The 21,711-nt window shown below is 43.1% G+C and overlaps 1 protein-coding gene across 2 annotated transcripts in view; it reads left to right on the top strand.

Annotated features, from left to right (window-relative positions):
* Window positions 1–20,011, top strand: part of stt3a (STT3 oligosaccharyltransferase complex catalytic subunit A) — a 63,414-nt gene extending 43,403 nt beyond the window's left edge. For both annotated transcript variants that reach the window (XM_078531325.1, XM_078531333.1), the window contains 7 exons: window positions 2,061–2,216; window positions 4,849–5,037; window positions 6,067–6,183; window positions 10,954–11,056; window positions 13,588–13,776; window positions 16,448–16,563; window positions 19,723–20,011. In XM_078531325.1, coding sequence (XP_078387451.1) covers window positions 2,061–2,216; window positions 4,849–5,037; window positions 6,067–6,183; window positions 10,954–11,056; window positions 13,588–13,776; window positions 16,448–16,563; window positions 19,723–19,761 — 909 coding nt within the window. In that variant the 3' untranslated portion in view covers window positions 19,762–20,011. The remainder of the gene's footprint in view (window positions 1–2,060; window positions 2,217–4,848; window positions 5,038–6,066; window positions 6,184–10,953; window positions 11,057–13,587; window positions 13,777–16,447; window positions 16,564–19,722) is intronic.
* The last annotated feature ends 1,700 nt before the right edge of the window (window positions 20,012–21,711 follow it).

Genomic DNA, 21,711 nt, shown 5'->3' with positions numbered 1-21,711 from the left:
TCTCTAATTAAGCATGTTACTAAAAAAATAAATGCCAAGGCTGGGGAGTACCATGAGGCTGTACAACAAGTCCTGATGACTACAGAATTGCCACATGGGAAGCAGTCTGAGGTGATGGATTAAAGGATCACACTTGGTGTACTGCATAACATTCAAACATAGCAATTGTGATTTAAGAACATTTCCTCCTCCTCTAGTGTATCGATCAACAGGTCGAAAAAGCCCAACAACCCTTCACAGCCGTAAGTTATTCACTGAGGCCCTGATTTTCCCAGTTGTTTCTGTTTTCTTAATTCTAATGAGATGGTAAATCCCTGACCTGTTGTGTGTTTGTTAAACACACTTCATATTTTAAAGTTAAAACAAAATTTGCTATGAACTGCTTTGAAAGGAGCAACTAATAGGGTCAAACTCTGTCACTTAAGTTACCTCAACCCTGTGACATTGTGTTTCATGAGTCCTTTATTTTTCTAAAGAAAAGGGGAGGAGATAAAACAAAACTGCTGTGGTTCTCAGTTAGGAGTTTCTCTGACATGCTCCAAGATTCACTCCTGTTTCTCCTATCTATTTACCTGTTCCTTGCAGTGATTAACTCAACGGTACACCTAAAAGCAGCCAGTCCTTCAAGCCAGCGCATTGAACTTGCCACACTGTGCACTGAGACTTTATACTGCCATGCTTGTATTTTAATGAGGAACAAATAATGTGCAGTGTGTGCCTATATCCAGTTGTAATGTCTGCTTATTACCTGAACTACACTTCTGTCCCAAACTCCATCTATCTGTATGCACTTGGTTAGAAAGCAGTTATGCAAAGCTGGATTTGGGTGTCACAGTACATTCACATGGAATATATCATGGTGCAGCAAGGTTTAGAGGGGTAGATTTTGGCCCTCCTCGTTGCCCCTCTTTGTTCAGGGTAAACTCATTGCTTCACCAGAATTTTGTTTGACATTCCTATGAAACTATTGATTTTTTTCCACACTCGAGCACCATCAGCTCGATGCTTCTAAACTTTTAGTGGGGAGGCAGTGGCATAATGTTAATGTCACTGGACTTGTAATCCGGAGGCCTAGGCTAATGCTCTGGGGACACGGGTTCAAGTCCCACCATGGCAGCTGGTGGAATTTAAGTTCAATTAATTAATAAATTTAGAATTAAAAGCTACTCGCACTAGTGTACCATGAAACCGTCATTGACTGTCATATAAATCCATCTGCTTTACTAATGTCCTTTTTTAAGGAAGGAAATCTGCTGTCCTTACCTGGTCTAGCCCACGTGTGACTTCAGGCCCTCAGCAATGTGATTGACTCTTAACTACCCTGTGAAATAGATTAGCAAGCTTCTCAGTTGTACCAAACCACTACAAATGCAAAAAGGAATAAAACCAGATGGACCACCTGACCTCGCATTGTGGATGTGCCTACACCACATGGATTGCAGCAGTACAAAAAGGTGGTTCACCGCCATCTTAAGGGCTATTAGGCAACAAATTGCTGGCCTAGCCAGCGGCACTCACATCCTATGAAAGAATGTTTTTTTAAATCACATTTACGTTTTGACCACATACATCCTATATGGACCTTTTTGAAAATAGCAGGAGCGATGAAATCTGCTTCCCCAGCAAATAAGGTGACATCCTGGAATATAATAGCCCGCAGTCCACCCAGTGGAGCTACTTCGAAATATTGTGCCTGTAATCTCACTGGATCAGGCCAACAGGGAAGGACTTAATATTCTCCTTGGTTGATGTGGAAATGTCAAATAAAATTCTAGGTGGGTCTGATTTATTCCATGAAATGAGGCAGTACATTGAGTAGAAACTACACTCTTCCTGCCAAACGTCCATTTCCTCTAGATGCTCATTTGGCTTGATCAGTGCCCCAACCACTATCCAGCCCCACCCCACTGGCGCACTGTGTAAACAGTATGTAGATCGTCTATACTGCATCCTCGTCATAACACCTCTGGATACAGATCCAAGAAGAAGTGTTCAGGAAAAATGTATCAGCCAGTCTTTCATCTTTGTTTTTCATTTGCATGTTTCTCTTATCTCCACAGGTTCGGCTTATGCTGGTCCTGGCCCCAGTGATGTGTATACTCTCAGGAATTGGTGTTTCTCAGGTGCTGTCAACTTACATAAAGAATTTGGATATCAGCCGTCCGGATAAAAAGTTAAAAAAGCAGCAGGATTCCACTTATCCGATTAAGAATGAGGTATGATCCTCCCTCAGACTCGTCAGCCTCTGGGGCAAGCCATTTGCTGCACTAAACGTGTTGTTAAACTTACACTAACAAACTGCTCTGATGGCCAAATGGGTGAAGGCATTGCCAGTAAGCTGTGTCCCTAGGCTGTGCTGAGCTGGCTGATCCTGGCTGAGGCATCAGGTGGAGCATTACAACTGGCATCGATGCCCCAAGACTACGACATCGAAATTCAGCCATATTTTTAGCTGCTGATCGCCATCCAATGATATCTACTGGAAAGTGGATTTTGGGTGAGGATGGCAGCAGGCTGCACTGCCGGGGGCTGTGGACTGGAGCAGATTGAGCCATGGGTGAGGATGAAGTGAGCCATGATGCTCTGTGGTCATCACTGCCTAGGCTCACACATTAAGGAAAGCCACTTGAGCAAGGTAGCTAGTTGTGACTGATATTGCCCTGATTACTCAGTTGCTAACTGTACTGGGCCATACTGATCAGAAGAGTACCTAGTTCCAAACTCGCTTCTATATTGAGTTAGCTGATCTCAAGAGGGATAACAGTAGGAGTACTTGCAGTTGCCCTGTACGTCCTCCAGCCTTTAGGAGAAAAAAAATCATAGAGGGTTCCAACTTCTGCTTGACCGCTGTGGATATCAGATGTGATGACAATTCCCTTCGCCACTCAGTTTGCTCCATGAAGGCTGGCTGTTTGGATGTGGCACTGAAGTGCTGTCACTGCCTATATTCTTCCATCAGCCAGGCCTTCTAGAGGAAAAGGGAGACTGCGGGGGTGAGGCACTGTATCATTATCAATCTTAACAGAGCTCCAGAAAAGCACAATCCATGGCAACAGCAAAGGTACCTGTAGATCAGACAGTCTGTTCCTCCAAAAGGACTTTTTTTTATTCATTCATGGGATGTGAGCATCTCTGGCTGGGCCAGCATTTATTGCCCATGCCTAATTGCCCTCGAGAAGGTGGTGGTGAGCTGCCTTCTTGAGCCGCTGCAGTCCATGTGGTGTCGGTACACCCACAGTGCTGTTAGGTGGGGGAGATCCAGGATTTTGACCCAGCAACAGTAAAGGAACATCGATATAGTCCCAAGTCAGGATGGCATGTGTCTTGGAGAAGGTGGTGTTCCCATGCATCTGCTGCCCTTGTCCTTCTCGGTGATAATAGGTCGCAGGTTTGGCAGCTACTGTTGAAGGAGTTGAGGAAGCATTGAAGAAGTGAGGCAACAGCAACCTGAAAGCCTAAGCTGCAAGTTTCAGGATGTTATTATTAGATTGGTGATCATGTAATTAAGTGCAAGAACCTGCTTTGCCAGTTTCACACCCACCAACCTGAACACAGTGCCAGTTTGACTTAGGTGACCAGATGATATGTGTAACAAAGAATTTGATGGATAGCTTTTAATGTAACAGAGCTACAAACACAATTAAAATTTGGGTGTAAGGTTGTGTGTATATTCCAGAAAATCTTTTCATCACTCAAGTTAGCACCATCCGGGCAATTAGTTTGATCAGTGCCCTGCAAATATGTGCCTGGGTCAGTGAGTTTGAGCCTTACAGCAGCATTTAACCATACTCAATTGCAGTACTGAGGTTTGTGCATTACTAGAGATGCTGTCCTCCAGACCAAGTTGTGTCCACTTGTTTAAACGGATGTTGAGCTGGGTATTCTGTTTGATTGCCATTAATCAATGCCAGCAGTGTTTTTTTTAAGGAAATACTGGTGCAGTTTAGTTTCATAACCACCATTACTTTCCCAAAGTGATTAATTGGGTGAAGTGCTTCAAGGACACATACACGCAGAATTTTCTTGCAGTGACCTTTCCAAGTTAGCTGCAGACAAGGTGGCAGAAAACAATTTTGCTTTGTGCTTCCCTTGGTGTTCAGTTACTGTGTAGCTTCACTGTCACCTGCTCCACATCATTGCAACCTCTCCTTTACTTCATGGGTTTGGAACAGGTACAGGCCGTAAGTTCTCAGGTATAGTCTGAGGCCTCAGTCAATGTGGCAATAAGGCCACTACATTTGGCAACAGCATCCCTGAGTTAGACAGGGAATGCTCAACCAGGACTCCAGCCCTAATTTCTGGAAAGTGCATGTGGGTATTGGCTGATGATAGCATATGGACTGAAATGTAACCTGCCAGCAATGAATATTTATGACTGCCTATGAAGAATAGCCATTGAAGGTGGTAAAGCTGAAGTGGCAGCTATACAGGATGCTGTCATTCATACAACCTCTAGGCACCTCTTTTGTTATTTACTTGTTCTATTACCACTCCCTTTAGTCTTGCACCATGAACCTTTTTGTCATTTAATCTCTCCTACCCTCCACCTTAACAAAGATCTTTCTTTCTGTTGTTTATCTCACATGCCCCCCGCCGCTCCCAGTCCCTTTTCACTTGCCTAAAACATTTCTAATATTTTCGAATTCTAATCGAAGTTCATTAATCTGAAATATTAACACTCCCCCTCTCTCCCCACAGACATTGCCAGATGTGCTGAGTATTTCCAGCATTTTGTTTTATTTCAGATTTCCACCCACAGTAGTTTGCTTTTGCTTTGGAGAAGTTTCTGTTGTCACTGGCCACAATGGAAGCATTTAACAACTTTTTCTGTAATCTGTTCTCATTTAGGTAGCGAGTGGAATGGTGCTTGTAATGACCTTCTTCTTAATTACCTACACCTTTCATTCCACCTGGGTGACCAGCGAGGCATATTCCTCTCCCTCCATCGTGCTGTCTGCCCGTGGAGGAGATGGCAGCAGGATTATCTTTGACGACTTCAGGGAGGCTTACTACTGGCTCAGGCACAACACCCCAGAGGTAAGGGCACACCTATTGGCTGGATTCAGACGAGATTGGCAGAAGCCAGAAAGCACACCTCTCCTGGCTCCCTGTGTGGACCAGAATGTGCTTTGGGCAAAATGTAACTTGTATGTTGGTAGTGTAGGAATGAAGAACAATTACGCCTCTGTTACAAGCTCATAGACTAGTACTTATCTAACTTGTATCTGCTAAGCTTGAGTTCTTTGAATAATAGTATTTAGTGCAGGATACTCATGCTGAACCATTTAATGTTCTCGGAACCCTCTGTGCCAATGTTTATCCTAACTTCCACACTTCACTCTTCCTGTGATCATACTGATTCCGTATCCTTTGTCAGTGATTTGAAATACACCTTCACTGTTGACTTTCGTAGTTTAAAAAAAACAGATCTAAAGGGTGCAGTAACCCAGTGGTTATAGTGCTAAACTAGTAATCCAGATGTCATCAGTTCAAATCCCTCCCTGGACAAGTTGTGAAACTGAATTCAATAAAAAAGAGAATTAATGAGCTGGTACCAGATTGTTTAAAAATCAAAATCCTTCAGGGACGGGATCTGTCAGCCCTGCCTGGTCAGGCCTACAAGTGACTCCGGACCCACACTATGTAGCTGAATGCCCTCAGGGCAAATGCGGATCAGTAAATATTATTTTGCTAGTGTAGCATGTATCACCAAAAGTAAGAAGTCTTTAAAAAGGAGCTTTTTTTTAACTTTGGTCATAATTTTCCAAGTTTTTGTCCTCTAATTGTTTGAGGTTTTTCCTATTTTTCTGCCCCTCCAGAGCATAAAACAGCTCCAGTTGGAGTGGGGCATATCTATGCTGTGCAATAAGGTATTGCAGTTAAGTGAAACAGGCTGGATGGAACATTAGGTATTTTCCTACCTATTGTTCTTTATATATTCGAGTTTCTACCATGGTGTTGTAGAGATGACTTGTGCTGCTTCAAGAAAGCTGGTGATGTGGGTTAATGGAATAGTCGATTTCCCTTCAGTGCTGGCTTATGCTAAATTGACCCTGCTTTTTTCAGGATGCTAAAGTGATGTCATGGTGGGATTATGGTTATCAAATCACAGCAATGGCCAATCGAACCATCCTAGTGGACAATAACACCTGGAATAACACTCACATCTCCAGAGTTGGGCAGGTGCGTATCTTCAGAAAATATACTTTCAGTTCAGCAGAAACCACGCCATACACCTACTGAAGAGGGAGCAGGAAAAGCACATTGTAGGGTGCCCACTTTCAGATTGTATGAAACTTTACAGACTTTCGCAATAATTTGTCTGATGTTGGTGTCACATTTTTCTCTCTCGTTCTTTGAGCAATGCAGCAAGGTGGGCGTGTGTCCCGACATCATTTTGCGCAATTTCCCTCTAGAAAATAAACACTACATCAGCTGGAAATCCAAAAGAGCATCAAACCCACTCACTGTGTCATACTTTCTCCATTCATTAGTTTTCCCTCTAATTGCAGAAAGCACGGCCTCCACAATTTCTGAGGATTGCCTTGCATCCCAGTTGACAGGTCTCAACCGTGTTCACCCCAATTCCCACACTTCAGCTCTCTCTCTTCCCCTCCCTCCTGGAACCAGGGTTTGGCTTACCCATGCCAACTTCCATTCCACCAGCCTCTACATTCAGGGGATCATCCTTCACCATTTCCGTCACATCCGGTATGACAATATCTTCAAAAATATTTTCCCCCTCCCCGTTCAGCCCCCCCCACCCCCTGTATCATCTTGTGCAAACACAGGAAATGTAACCAGCACTTGCCCTTCTGCCTCCTCCCTTCCCACTGTCCAGGGCCTCAAACACTCCTTTCAGGTGTGACAAAGATTTACTATTCAATTTTGTATGCTGTAGTCGATGCTCGCGATGCAGTGTCCACTACGTTGGGGAGGCCAAATGCAGCCCGCAAGCTTGATCCCAAGCTTCTGGGCCTGAATTTCGTGCTTGGCGTGCGCGCCAAGTCAGCGGGCCTGGAAGCAGACACAAAATGTGCTTCCTTCTGCGATCGGCCCCCAAACACAATTTCACACTGGCTGGCCAATTAACGGCCAGCCAGTGTGAAACATGTGCTGAGAAAACCTCAGCGCTGCCAAGGGGTGCGGGAAGAGGGCGGGCACTGACAAAAGTGAGGGTGCAGATGGGCATCTCTAGCGAGCTCCCTGAAGGCAGAGAGCCGCTGCGGAGCTGCATCAGGGAGCTGCAGACCTGTAGAAATTAAATGAGAAGAAGAAAATGCAGCAAACTGTGTCTATGCAACACATTCAAGCACCTGACAGCATTCAAAAAATATCAGTCCCCAGATATCATTTTTTAATATGTTTCCCCCTGGACATTTCATCCCACCCTTGGATGAGGCTTCATTAAAAACGGGCTGCCCTTTTGCCCGTGCGACGAACGCAAAATTGCACGGGCAACATAAAATTGTGGACAATAGGGTTTTCAATGGCCTTAGTTGACCTTTTAATTGTCGTAGGGCTCAGCTCCCACTCACACGTGCGCCCGCCGACCTCAATATTGCCCGCGTGCGCGATGACGTCAAGATGCACGCCCAGCATCATTTCACTTGCATTCGGGTCGGACACGTGCCTGCCCGATCAATGTAAGATTCTGTCACTGGTCACCTGTCTGTTTTAATTTTCTGCCCCATTCCCATTCTATCCTTGGCCTCCTATACTGCTTTAGGAATAGCACCTCATCTTTTGATTAGGCACTTTACAGCCTTCCAGACCTCAACATTGAGGTCAACTGTTTCAGCTCATAGATAAAAGCAAAAAACTGCGGATGCTGGAAATCCAAAACAAAAACAAAAATACCTGGAAAAACACTGTTCTGTTGAAGGGTCATTCAGACTCGAAACGTTAACTGTGTTCCTCTCCACAGATGCTGCCAGACCTGCTGAGTTTTTCCAGTATTTTTGTTTTTGTTTCAGCTCATAGCCACCACTGCCATTTTTTTCAAGCAGATGTTGGCAATGATGCTGCTTTTGCCATTTACCCCTTCTCTAGAATCCATCTTTTGTTCCTTTACCTGTCCCATTACCATCTATCTCCTTTTGCCTTGCACCATCATCCTTTTTGTCATTTAATCTTTCCTGCCTTCCACCTTATCACCAGCCTTCCTTTTATCTGCTTTCTTTCATCCCACCCCCTCTTTCTCTGCCTCTGCAGTGACTTAAACCTGTTACATCTCTAATTTTTTCACTTCTGATGAAAGGTCATTGACCTGAATCATTAACTCTGTTTCTTTCTTCACAGATGCTCCCTGACCTGCTGAGCATTTCCAGCAATTTCTGTTTTTTGCTTAAAGCCATCCAGTACTCTGCGCCCAAAATGCCACGGCTCAGAAGTAGCATCCTCGCCTTTGAGTCAGGAGGCTGTGGACGCAAACTCTCCCTGAGGCTTGAGGGTTTAATCTAGCACTGAGGGAGTGCTGCATTGTTGGAGGTGCTGTCTTTTGACTATAATGTTGAACTACGGCCCCCATTTGTCCCCTCAGATGGGGTTGTAAGAGTGCACAGCACCACTTGAAGAAGAGCAGGGGATTCTCCCTGGTATCCTTGTCAACATTTATCCCTCAACCCACACCTAAAATAGACAATTTAGTCACTTATCTAGTTGCTACTTGTGACAGAATTTTGTGTTTTTTTGGCTGCCACATTTCCTACATTACAACAGTGACTTCATGGCCATAAAGTGCTTTGGGGGTCCTTAGGCTGTGAAAGATGCTACATAAATGTAAATCTTTTTTTCCTGTTGGAATTTCCCACTCCTGCAAAAGTCTCATAACTACAGCAAGCCATTATATACAGCGTTCATTAGTAAATGCAAGACTCTGCATCAGATTTTGCCTTTACACTGTGCTGTCTAACTTTGGTTTGTGATGTACAATAAAAGTTTGATTCTCTGGCTCTTCCATGTCTGAAAAGCCAGAAGATGCAAAATATTTTATTGTATTGCCAGATTTCTGATTTTTATTTGGAAAATTAACTAACTGAAAAATTAACGAGCTGTGACAATGAAACTGAAAAATTAACGAGCATTGATCTGAAAAATTAACGAGCACTGACAATGAAACTGAAAAATTAACGAGCAATGATCTGAAAAATTAACGAGCACTGACAATGAAACTGAAAAATTAACGAGCACTGACAATGAAACTGAAAAATTAACGAGCATTGATCTGAAAAATTAACGAGCACTGACAATGAAACTGAAAAATTAACGAGCAATGATCTGAAAAATTAACGAGCACTGACAATGGAACTGAAAAATTAACGAGCATTGACAATGGAACTGAAAAATTAACGAGCACTGACAATGAAACTGAAAAATTAAAGAGTATTGATCTGAAAAATTAACGAGCACTAACAATGGAACTGAAAAATTAAAGAGCACTGACAATGGAACTGAAAAATTAACGAGCATTGATCTGAAAAATTAACGAGCACTGACAATGAAACTGAAAAATTAACGAGCATTGCTCTGAAAAATTAACGAGCACTGACAATGAAACTGAAAAATTAACGAGCATTGATCTGAAAAATTAACGAGCACTGACAATGAAACTGAAAAATTAACGAGCACTGACAATGAAACTGAAAAATTAACGAGCATTGATCTGAAAAATTAACGAGCACTGACAATGGAACTGAAAAATTAACGAGCACTGACGATGAAACTGAAAAATTAACGAGCACTAACAATGAAACTGAAAAATTAAAGAGTATTGATCTGAAAAATTAACGAGCACTGACAATGGAACTGAAAAATTAACGAGCATTGACAATGGAACTGAAAAATTAACGAGCACTGACAATGAAACTGAAAAATTGGAAATTCATGTGTCTAAAATAATCTTAGCTCTTGAAAATTTCAATTAGGTTACGTGGTTCAGTGAAATCAGTATTCTTGGCAAACAGGTGACTGTTATGTCTCTATAACGTTGCATATTTCTGTCCCTACCTCATCCTGTTCCATTGATGCAACCAGGCCCCCAAATTGAATCTTTCCAACTCCTTCCTCACTGGCATCCAAGCTTAACTCTTTCAAAACTCTGTCATTTGTCCCAGCCCAGTGATTTCAATACCATTGGCCTTATTTACAAACTCCTACGCATCCTCATCACATTCCACTCCAGCCTCACAACCACCAAGTAACACTTTGTCTGCACTCATGCCGTTCAGCCTTCTGTCTTTGCGCTTCTATGTGTCTCCCCTTCTGGCCGATTCTTAGTGACAGAGCTTTCTCGGTCCCACCCTCTGGAACACTCTCCTTGTACCTCTTTGCCTTGATCCTTCCCTCCCTGCAAAATCCTAGCTTTCAGCAGACTCTTAAATTGTCTATCTTTCAGTCCATATCTCTCCCACCTGAAGCATCTTAGGATGTCTTCCTGTGTTATATCACAAATGCAAAGACCAGAACTGGCTTTGCCCCTGGCCAATCCACTCCAGGCCTGCAATGTTCTCTCCAACCTTTACATTCTTAAATCCTCTACATTGTTCTAACTCTTACACTCATCAAAAGCTTCCATAAAGCTCCTCACCTTCAATCACCTCCCATGACTCTTCTCACTCTTGCTAAAGTATCCATTCTCCCCAGTGTTAAATACGATATTTAATTGGAAGTTGCATGACAGTCCGGAGCAGTGCTGAGCCACAGTGTAAATTCATCTAATGCAAGACCCGGTGACATGCATTAATAGAAACTCTGCAAAGGGAAAACCACATTTACCTGATATCCCAATAACATAACCTTAGAAGGCAAGATATTAGAAGATGTACATGTTCTCACAGCTGCAGAAGTGTGGAATAGAATTCTGACCAGACAAGGGTAGATAGAATGAGTGAAAAATTTTATCGATATTGCATCCAAATGTTATTAACGCTGGGTATATTTATTCCCTATTAGGCAATGGCTTCTCCAGAGGAGAAGGCCTACGAGATCATGAGAGAGCTGGATGTTAGCTACGTATTGGTCATTTTTGGTGGTCTCACAGGATATTCCTCGGACGGTAATGTATCTTCGTGTTTCTACATTCCATGATTAGGAACTTAAATAGTTCCACAGATGTCGGCTTCAAACTTAGAAAGCATAAGAATGTAAATAGCAGGAGTAGGCAATTTGGCCCCTCATGCCTGTCCATCACTCAATAAGATCATGGTTGATCTGATATGTGGCTTTAACTCCACTTTCCTGCCTGCCTTCCATAACCCTTGACTCTCCTATAGATCAAAAATCTGTCAAACTCTGGCTTGAATATATTCAATGTCCTAGCCTCCACTGCTCTCTCAGGAAGACAACTCCAAAAATTAACAACCCTATGAGAGAAGAAATTCCCCCTCATATGCAACTTAAATGGGCAACCCCTTATTTGAAACTCTGACCCCCTAGTTCTGGGTTGCACCATGAGGAATCCTCTCCTGTCCTTTCAGCATTTACCCTGTCAAGCCCCCTGTTTCAATAAGATCATCTCTCATCCCTTTAAACTCCAAAGGGTATAGGCCCAACCGGCTTAACCTTTCTTCAAGACAACCCCCTCATCCCAGGAATCAACCTAATGTACCTTCTCTGAACTGCCTCCAATGCTAATATACCCCTACGATAAGACCAAAAAGTACACAGCACTCTTTATGTGGTTTCACCAACACCCTGTACAGTTGTAACAATACTTGTCTGCGCTTATACTCCATTCCCCTTGCAACAAAGGCCAACATTCCGTTTGCCTTCCTGATTACTTGTTGTAACTGCATGCTAACCTTTTGTGGTTCATGTGTGAGGGCACCCAGACCCCTCTATTGAGTCTTTCTCAACTTAAATAATATTTTGCATATCTGTTCTTCCTACCAAAGTGGACAACCTCACCTTTTCCAAATTTTTGCCCACTTGCTTAACCTATCTAATATCCCTTTACAGACTCTCTGTCCTCCTCCCAACTCACTTTCCTACTTACCTTTGTAGCATAAGCAAATTTGACTGCAATAGATTATTCCTTCATCCAAGCCATTGATATAGATTGTAAATAGTTGAGGCGCCATCACTTATCCCTGAGGCACCCCGCCCGTTACAGTTTGCCAACCTGAAAATGATCCATCTATCCCGACTCTGTTTCCTGTTGGTTAGGCAACGTTGATATATTATTCCCAGTATCATGAGCTGCGGGGAGGCAGGAGAGTAAAGCTTCAACTTGAGACAAGTCTGTTCTGCCTGGGGGTCTGGAAGTGAAAGCTTGCTAATGGAGGTCCCTCTTCGAAATTACAGTTGATGCTTCATCGCAGTTAACATGCTTGCTCTGTCCTATTTTGCTGCAATTTTATGGGAGTCTTGAACCCTCATTACCTTTTCTCCAATGACCGTTCTTTCTATATTAAACCAGGTGGTGAGATTTGGCAGACATTCTGTCCAAAGAGGGATACTGTAGTCCCGCCCTTACTTGATGTCCATATTTCAGGAAGATCAGTTGGATCAAAAATAGGAACCCGGCTACTTTTATCCCCTTTTCAGCAACAATGTAGTCAGTTGTAATGCCAAGCCATTGATCAGGCTGAAGTTAATGGACTCGGCACAGATTGGGGAAGGAATCTGGGAGCACACCCTACTATAAAGGAAGGAAGGAACTTGGATTTGTAAAGCACCTTTCATTGGTACCTTATCTTGGGAGGTCCCAAAGTACTTCAAAGTTACTGAATTGCTTTTGAAGTGTCCTCACTGTTTTGTAGGCAGCTGCATGTTTTTGTATGGCTCAGTGTTGCACAGGGCAGCGAATTAATTCCTTGTGCTGTTTAAGTGCATAATAGCATTCTTGTTTCAGAAGGTAGATTTTACTGCATGAATTTTTTAAAAATTAAAAACCTGGATTTACAAGTGCATTATTACATGGGAACCTCATTTGAGACCGAATCATTACTAAAGGAGCAGAAAAGGAGGCCATTCAGCCAATTGTGCCAGTGCTAGCTCTCCACCTGGAGTCTCTTATTCTAATCATTTCCCTTTTCTGATATAATATTGTACTCTTCCTTTTCAAATGCTTATCGAGTTTCCTCTTCGTTATGTTGTAGCTCTTGAATGCTATTAAGAGGCAGAAGTAACAAGCAAAAGGAATTAATCAGCAGAGTGGGTACAGTAATAGATCCTTGATTCTTAATCCAGTATTTTAAAATGACTCCAAAACAACAAAAATCTCAAATCCATTGCAAATCCTTATAGTCTTGGCCCACATGTCCAGAAAGGCTTTTATGTGAGAAAGGCAAATGAGGGAGTCTCCCACTTGCCTGCAGCCTGTATACTGTTGGAACAAGAAGCTGAGTAAAGAATATATGCTACCACTCTGGTTATGTGCTGCTTTTCACTTTGTTGGATCCAGGTTTAGACTGAAGAAGCTGAAACATCAGAATTATAAGTAACTAGATTCCAAGTGAGCTTCAAAACGCTGCTGAATTTCCATTTTTCTGGTCGACTGTGGAATTAAAGGCAACCTACATGATACTGGGCAGACTTTTTATTTTTAAACTTCACCTGTTCCATTTGTGTTTTTTTTTCCTTTAGATATAAACAAGTTCTTGTGGATGGTGAGAATTGGGGGAAGCACAGACACAGGCAAACACATCAAGGAGCACGATTACTACACCCCGACAGGAGAGTTCCGTGTCGACAGGGAGGGCTCCCCTGTCCTGCTCAATTGTATGATGTACAAAATGTGTTACTATCGCTTTGGCCAAGTCTACACCGAAGCAAGTGAGTGCCAACGATGCATGTCTTTTAATGTGTGTTGATGTGATTTAACTGTAGCATGAGCGCAGAGTTTACCATTTACACCAGCATTGAAATCAGAATGGAATTGGAGCCTGAATCAGGAGTAGGGGCCTCGACCCATGTCGCAAGGAAGAAAGCTGTATTTATATAGTTCCTTGTATGCCTGCCATGTTTACAGCCATTAAAATACTGCTTGAATGTAGTCACTATTGTGATGTCAGAAATACACCAACTGGTTTGCACACAGAAAGATTCTACAAACAGCAATGAGATAACGACCAGATAATCTGTTTTACTGATGTCAGTTGAGGGATAAATGTTGGCTTGGACAATGGGACAAATTTGCTGTTTCTTCAAAATAGTGCTGTGGGATCTTTTATGTCCACCTGGTTTAATATCCTGTACGAAAGGCCACACCTCTGACAGTGCAGCACTCCCTCACTGCTGCACTGAAGTGTCAGTTTAGATTATGTGCCTAGTTCTGCTGAATGAGGATTGAACCTACGACTTTATGACTTGGAGATGCTAACTGATCCACAGCTGACATTAACAAATAGAAGTGAAACTCCAATGAGGAAGTCGTGGTCTTGTTTTTTCACCAAAGAGTTGGTGCTTTGACACCCAATTCAGACACTGCATTTATCACCAATCGTTTAGTATCAATGATCAGTAAATGTTGACGATGGTTGAGTAGTGAAACAACCAGACAGAATGTATTTATAAAATTCTAAAAGCCGGCACATTCTAAAATATGTTACCCATTGCTGACCTTCACATAAGGACATTTTACATGCACACATCGATGTGAGGAATTGTATCCTTGATATGCTGTAGCGAAGCTGTGAATGTGTTTCATAAGATATTGAAAGGTGAGAGTCACACCTGCACTGGGCTTTCAAACTGACCTAGAGTCAGGGGCAGGTTTGAAAATTCAACTCTTCTCTCCTGGGTAAGCACTAAACTCATCGTGAAATGTATTGAGGTGAAAGCAGCCAATGGACTCGGCTGTAATTCTGAAACCTGCAGCTAATAATAGGGAAACATGGGGTCTGGAATGTTAAAGTTGCAATCTTGTCACAATAAAATGCAAGCTGTAACTCTTTCGAGTTATCAACAGTCACAGATTGTAACTCTTTCGAGTACATTCACAGTTCTTGGTTTCCGGAAGTGGGACATGAACCCACAACCTTCTGATTCAAAGGCGAGGGTGCTATGAACTGAGCCACAGCTGACACCTCTCAAATGCAAGCTGTAGTTGTAAGTGAGAGCAGCTGTTACTAATTGGGGAAAGATTAGGCCATTATTCTTAAGTATATATAAGGACCGGTTTCCACTTGTGTGGGGGGCGATTTGTGAATAAACTTAAGTTAAGGAAGACTGGCTCCAGATTCCTCCTACTCAGCAAATTACAACGTGGAATTAAAGGGGATTGGGGCAGAGTACATAAACTGCATCTTGAATTTGAAGTTCACTCTGATCACATGGAGAGTACATTCAGAATCGCTGATGCATTCTGGCTTTACTCCCCAGCAGTTTACCCCTGCTGTAAAGCATAGAAAATATCCCTTCTCCTTCAAAGAACAGATCATTTCATCTGACCTGAATCAAAGTTCATTGGAGTCAGTCATTATTATCTCCCAAAGAATTGCTTTGAGGAAGGAGATGGTGGCATAATGGTATTGTCACTGGACTAGTGATCCAGAGATCCAGGGTAATGCTCTGGGGACCTGGGTTCAAATCCCACCATGGCGGATGGTGAAATTTGAATTCAATAAAAATCTGGAATTATGATGACCATGAAACCATTGCCGATTGTCATAAAAACCCACCTGGTTCACTAATATCCTTTAGAGAAGGAAATCTGCCCTCTGAACAAGGACAATTAGGGAAATGTATTTCCATCCATTGTTTTATCTCTACTTTTTAGCCTTTTTTGATTCCTTCACCCCACCCCACCCCCCACTAGGGCTATCTGTACCTTGCTTGTCCTGCTTTCTACCCTTAACTAGCACATTCCTTAGATAATATCACCACCTTCAACACCTCTTTGTCCTTTTGTCTGTGACATCTTTTGGTTATCTCCACTATCACTGGCCCTCTATCCAGCTCTACTTGTCTCCCCCCCCCCACCCCTTAAACCAGCTTATATTTCACCTCTCTTCTATTTTTACTTAGTTCTGTTGAAGGGTCATTCGGACTCGAAACGTTAACTGTGCTCCTCTCCGCAGATGCTGCCAGACCTGCTGAGTTTTTCCAGGTATTTTTGTTTTTGTTTTGGATTTCCAGCATCCGCAGTTTTTTGCTTTTATCTTAGGGAAGGGAACTAAATGCTGGCCTAGCCAGTGACGTCCACATCCCAGGTACAGATAAGAGGCAATGTAAAACTTCCTTAACACAACCTTATCAAGTGTGTCCAGGTTATCTTTAAGTGTACTTGTACTTTACCAATTGACCCGCAGAAGACCCTCTCTTTTTCACCTCGACACCCCCTCACCTCCCTGCAATGCTGCCTCATTCTAGTGTTTCGGTTTCATTTTATATGGGTTGCTCCTGAATGCTAAGTTGAGACTGGCATTGGATAGAGCCTTAACAAGGAGCCTGTTGACAAGACTATGTTAACAGTTATATTAATGGTGTCACTGTTTTTCCACAGAACGCCCGCCTGGATATGACAGAGTAAGGAATGCTGAGATTGGGAACAAAGACTTTGAGCTTGATGTTCTAGAAGAGGCATACACCACCGAACACTGGCTGGTCCGTATATACAAGGTAAGTGCTGGAAACAGCTGTGCACTACTGTCGAGGTACAATAGCTCACTGTTGCAAAGTGACCTCGCTCAGCATTCTGGTGGTTTCAGCTCGTTAGCTGTAGGATTTGGCATCTTCGGTAAAATAGAGAGCGTTGCAACGAACAAATCAATCTGCCAAGTAGCACTGAATCACCACAGCCTGGGCATTCCAGGTTCAGTCCCCAATCTCTGATGAATTAACTGATCTTGCTCAAAGCCTCAGTACTATAATCTTCTGAGTATGGATGTGAAAAATCTTCGAGTTTCCGCTCCTCGTAGCTGTGCAGCAACTCCTGCAGGGATGCTTGTGTAGGTGGATGTCAAATGATGATGACTTGGGATTTAGTTGTTGTGCCACCCACAGCTACATAGCCTACTGACAGTGATGAATGACTGACTAACTGTTTAAGTGCAGTACAAGAGGACGTTTGGCGGCTGTGTGAATATAATTCCAGCTCAATTTTGTAAGGGAGGATTATATTTCAAATATAGCATGCTCAAATTTTTATGGGTTACTGACATTTTTGTACTTGTCTTCTGTAACTTTGCCTAAGAGTTTATCCTTCAAATATACTGCCTCCTGTCAGTTTTTTTATTATAACTGTAAACAGTCCAATGTTAGATCGGCTTGCATGTTTCAAACTAGTATGTATCACCTTGTGATGGTGTGGTTGACTGTTTGAGGACAGTGCCTTCAGTGTGTGGTGTGGATGTTGCCCGATGGATCACAATAAATACTTTCAAAATATAATTGTCAATTATACACAAGTTTTTTGCCATGAGGCAATGATCCTATTGCAATGCTGCATTTGTCCATTTCTGGGTTGTATTATTGCTGGGTTTATGCATAGAAACATATGGAGTTGGCAGGCAGGAAAAGAGCAGTTGGTCCTTGGTGGCTGGAGCTTCATGGCTAAACATTTCTTCCCTCCCCACGCTTCCATCAGTCATCTAATCTCCTGAGAAGCAAAAGCCCTAATCCTTTAAAGGGACAAATACCCTGGAAAATTCCTCTCTGACCCCCTAAGATAATCCCATTGACCAAGCATTATCTATAAAAAGATTTGCCCTTTGTATGATACAATGCCTGCCCCAGTCAGGAACCAGTCCAACTCACTCTTAAAGACAGAGAGTGAGTACCCACCACACCCATTGGCACTGCATTCCAGAGGCTCACTATACCCTGAGAGAAGAACTGCCTAACATCCAGTCTATTTCCATTTCACTGAATTTGTGTCCTCTAGGCTTCCCCAAACTGTTAAACTGGAATAATCTATCAATATCGACACTAGCCATTTCATTGTTTTAGTTCGTTCTATTATTTTATAGTCATCTCTAAGTCTATTGCATAAGCAAAAGATTGCAGATGCAGGAAACAGGGCCATTCTCAAGTTGGCAGGCTGTGACTAGCTATTTGCAATCTAAATTAATGTCTTGAACATAAAGACTGAGTAATGTATTCAAGTTTACTGAGGATACAAAGTGGGAATACAAATGACACGGGTGGGAATGTAAGTTGTGGAGGACGTAAAGAGGCTGGCTGCAAAGGGATATAGACAGGTCAAGTGCAACAAGATAGGGTAACAAGATGGCAGACGCAATATGATGTGGGGAAGTGTGAGGTTATTCACTTTGTAAGAATAGAAAAGCAGAATATTTTTTTAAAGGCGTGAAACTTATAAATGCTGTTCAGAGGGACTTGGGTGTGTTCATACAAGGAACACAAAGTTCACATGAAGCTACAACAAGCAATTAGGAAGGCAAATTACATGTTGGCCTTTATTGCAAGGAGATTGGAGTACATGAATAAAGAAGTCTTGGTACAGTTGTCCAGGGCTTTGGTGAGACCACAACTGGAAAACTGTTTGCAGTTTTGGTCTTCTATTTAAGGAAGATATACTTGCGTTGAAGGTGGTACAGCAAAGTTTCACTAGATTGGTCCCTGGGATGAGAGGGTTGTCCAATGATGAGAGGCTGAATAAATTGGGCTTATGTAGAAAGTCCCTGCTTAATCTTGACTCACTTGACATTGTTTCACTTTAACATCTTTTGCCACAGATTCCTCTTCTCTTCCCTGCCCTCGCACAAGACCTTTCCTGCAGTGCCTCCACCCTTGCCCTCAGTCTGCCCCTCTTCCCCTCCACTGCCACCCTTGCCTCCTGATGCTGCTTTTCAGCCACCCCTCCAGCCTTACATCCCCTCATGCCCCTCCCCCAGGCCTTTTCTTTGCTTCCCCCCCCCCACCCTTCCCCCACGTTGCTTCCTGGCTTTGCCTCCTCCCAGTGTTGCTTCCCATGCTCGCCTCCTGTGCTCTATTCATGCCTTAGCCCTGTTTTCAATTGCTCCTCTTCTGGCTGTGGGCTCCTGTTCTGAATTGGCACTGACGGGCTCCATCTAGTGGCATAGGTTGGTTAGTACAGGTGGGCCTGAAACTTCAGCTACCTGTTATGACCAACTTCTGCCACTGGAGGGAGCCTGGTCAATTTAAAAGTGTTGTACTCCAGGTGAATACATTTTCTAAATATTGTTTTGTATGTTATATTTCTTTTATATTTAGTGAAATACTTTATTTTGCACGTTATTTCAGCTAGGAGTGCACAGTACTGCACATGTATGGTGTAGTAAGTCAACTTGTACAACAGTTTTTCCGAGCTAGAAATGCCTGAAGGCACCTAATTCCAACTTTAACATTGATCCCTATGGGACAATCACTTGTTTCACTTAGTCGCAATCTCAGCAATGCAACCACAACTTGAACTGAGGACTCCCTGCATTACAAACTCCAGAGAATGAGAGCTGATCGCATCGAAACGTACAAGATTCTGAAGGGGTTTGGCAGGGTAGATATCGAGAGGTTGTTCCCTGGGCTGGGAATTTTAGGGGCACAGTCTCGAGATAAGGGGCTGATCATTTAGGGACTAAGATGAGGAGAAGCTTCTTGACTGAACGGGTTGCGAAAAGGCTTGATGGGCTGTGCGTCGTCTCCTCCTATGAAGTTAACCATTCGGTTGCATATTTGAGATCGGTTCACTTAACCTGTGATGCTGGGGTGGAACTGGGCTGTTTTTAAAAAGAAAATAATTGTCAAAGATCATTTACCATTCAGAACTCTTTTCCACATTTTGTTATCTCTCCACAGGTGAAAGATTTGGATAACCGAGGGCTCTCAAGAACGTAGAAGACACAAAGCAGCTATGATTGATAGCAGCACTGAGGCCTTGTCCTGTGAAGAAGAGCTGTATTTTTTTTATATACACTAGTTTGGGAATAAAGGAAGAGCTCGGAGAGTTTGTTTACACTTTGCGTCCTATCTGAGGCAATCTGTCTGAAATGTCCAATTGGTTGATGAATGATTCATGGCAAGTGACCAAAACATTATTATGCTGGGCTTAATGTTCTATCCTGGTCAAATAAAGAGTTCACATGGACACCGAGGAGTGGTATGGATTGGTGTACTGTGTGCTTCTCATTCAAGGTGGTTGCGATGCATTGTATGAAGTCTGGTTCTGATGAGTGTGGATTTTAATGTCCTTCTGCTGCCCATATATCTTTATGCCTCCTTCCCCCCCCCCTCCTCCCCCCCAAAAAAAGCTTCTAATTCGCTGGTATAACTTAATTGGTGTTATCTGCACTCAGTGGTCATTTTTCATGTGCATTCAGCGAATGACTGCAACCTATTTGGCCATGGAGGGCATCACAACTAAGTTTGATCCCATCCTCACACATGTGCAGGGGGTTGCTGAATCAGCCAGCAGGATCCTTACCATAGACTTGTCACAGGCAGATGGCCAGAATGGCCTACTTCTGTTTACATCATTCTAGTCTATAAATCCTGGATTCTATCTTCTATTCCCAGCCCAGGAATGTATTACTGTGAGCACCACCCACCTCACAGTTGACTGCAAAAACCAGGGATCAAGCTTGGGGACCCCCTGGTCTGTGACTCGCTGCTGTAAGCTGAGCAATGCAATTACACTGAGACATTCTTTAATATCCCATCTTATTTTACAACAGGGATGTTTAATGTTTACAAAAGAAATCAGTTTCCCATTAATTATGAGCCAGAAACTGTGGATCAGCTTCAGAGAAATGCTCCCAGTTCAAGCTAAGGATTTCAATTTCCTGTCAGATAAAGAGAGTTGAGTCTTTAAAGCGAGTATAGTTGTCCAAGTAAATGTGGTGTGTTTTTCCTTTCTTCTCTCTCTCTCTCTCTCTCTCCCTCCCCCTCTCTCCACCACCCTCCTCACTCTCCTTCCCCACTCTTCCCCCGCCCCGGCTCTCCCTCCCTACTCTCCTCCGCCCCCTCTCTCCCTGCCACCCCATTTCCCCAGCCCCCTCTCCCTCTCCCCCGGCCCCCTCTCCCCACCACCCCTCTCCTCCGTCCCCCATTCCCCCGCCCGCCCCCTCTCTCCCATAGAATTTGGAGCGCATTGTCTATTTAAACCAATGTAGTTTTCTAATGAAGTCTTGTAACCCATTCCAGAGCTCGTTTACATTTGTCTCACTTATGCAAAAAGGCCCTGTGTCCTGTGACTTGATCCATTACTCTTTGAAGTAATTGAAGGACACCATAGTCGAACCAGTGCTGTGTATAACACACACACACACAATATAACTGTAGTGTCTGTACTGTAGTCCTGACTGACACACATCACAGAAAATTTGCAGCACAGCTATTCAGCCCATCATGTGTGTGCTGGCCAAAAAAAGAGAAATCCGGCCTAGCCTTGCTTTCCAGCTCTTGGCCCATAGCCCTGTAGGTTACTGCCACTGAGAGTGTGAATTCAAGTGTTTTTTGAAATGCAATGAGGGCTTCTGCCTCTACCACCCTCGCAGGCAGCAGGTTCCATCTGGGTGAAAAATTCTCAACTCCCCTCTAATCCTTTCACCAATTATTTTAAATCTATGCCCCCTCTCTGCTAAGGGAATTAAGTCCTTTCTATCCGCTCCATTTAGGACCCTCATAATTTTATCAACCTCAATTGACCCTCCCTCAGCCTACTCTTATCTAAAGAAAACAATCCCAGCCAATCTAATCTTTCCTCATTGTTAAAGTTCTCCCATTTCTGGCAATATTCTCCTAACTGTCCTCTCTATTCTCTCCAGTATGATCATATCCTTCCTTTAA

The sequence above is a fragment of the Cetorhinus maximus genome, chromosome 2 (assembly GCF_964194155.1).
Source record: "Cetorhinus maximus chromosome 2, sCetMax3.hap1.1, whole genome shotgun sequence".
Taxonomy (NCBI): domain Eukaryota; kingdom Metazoa; phylum Chordata; class Chondrichthyes; order Lamniformes; family Cetorhinidae; genus Cetorhinus; species Cetorhinus maximus.
Note: the sequence above shows the minus strand (reverse complement) of the source record. Positions and strands in the feature narration are given on the sequence as shown.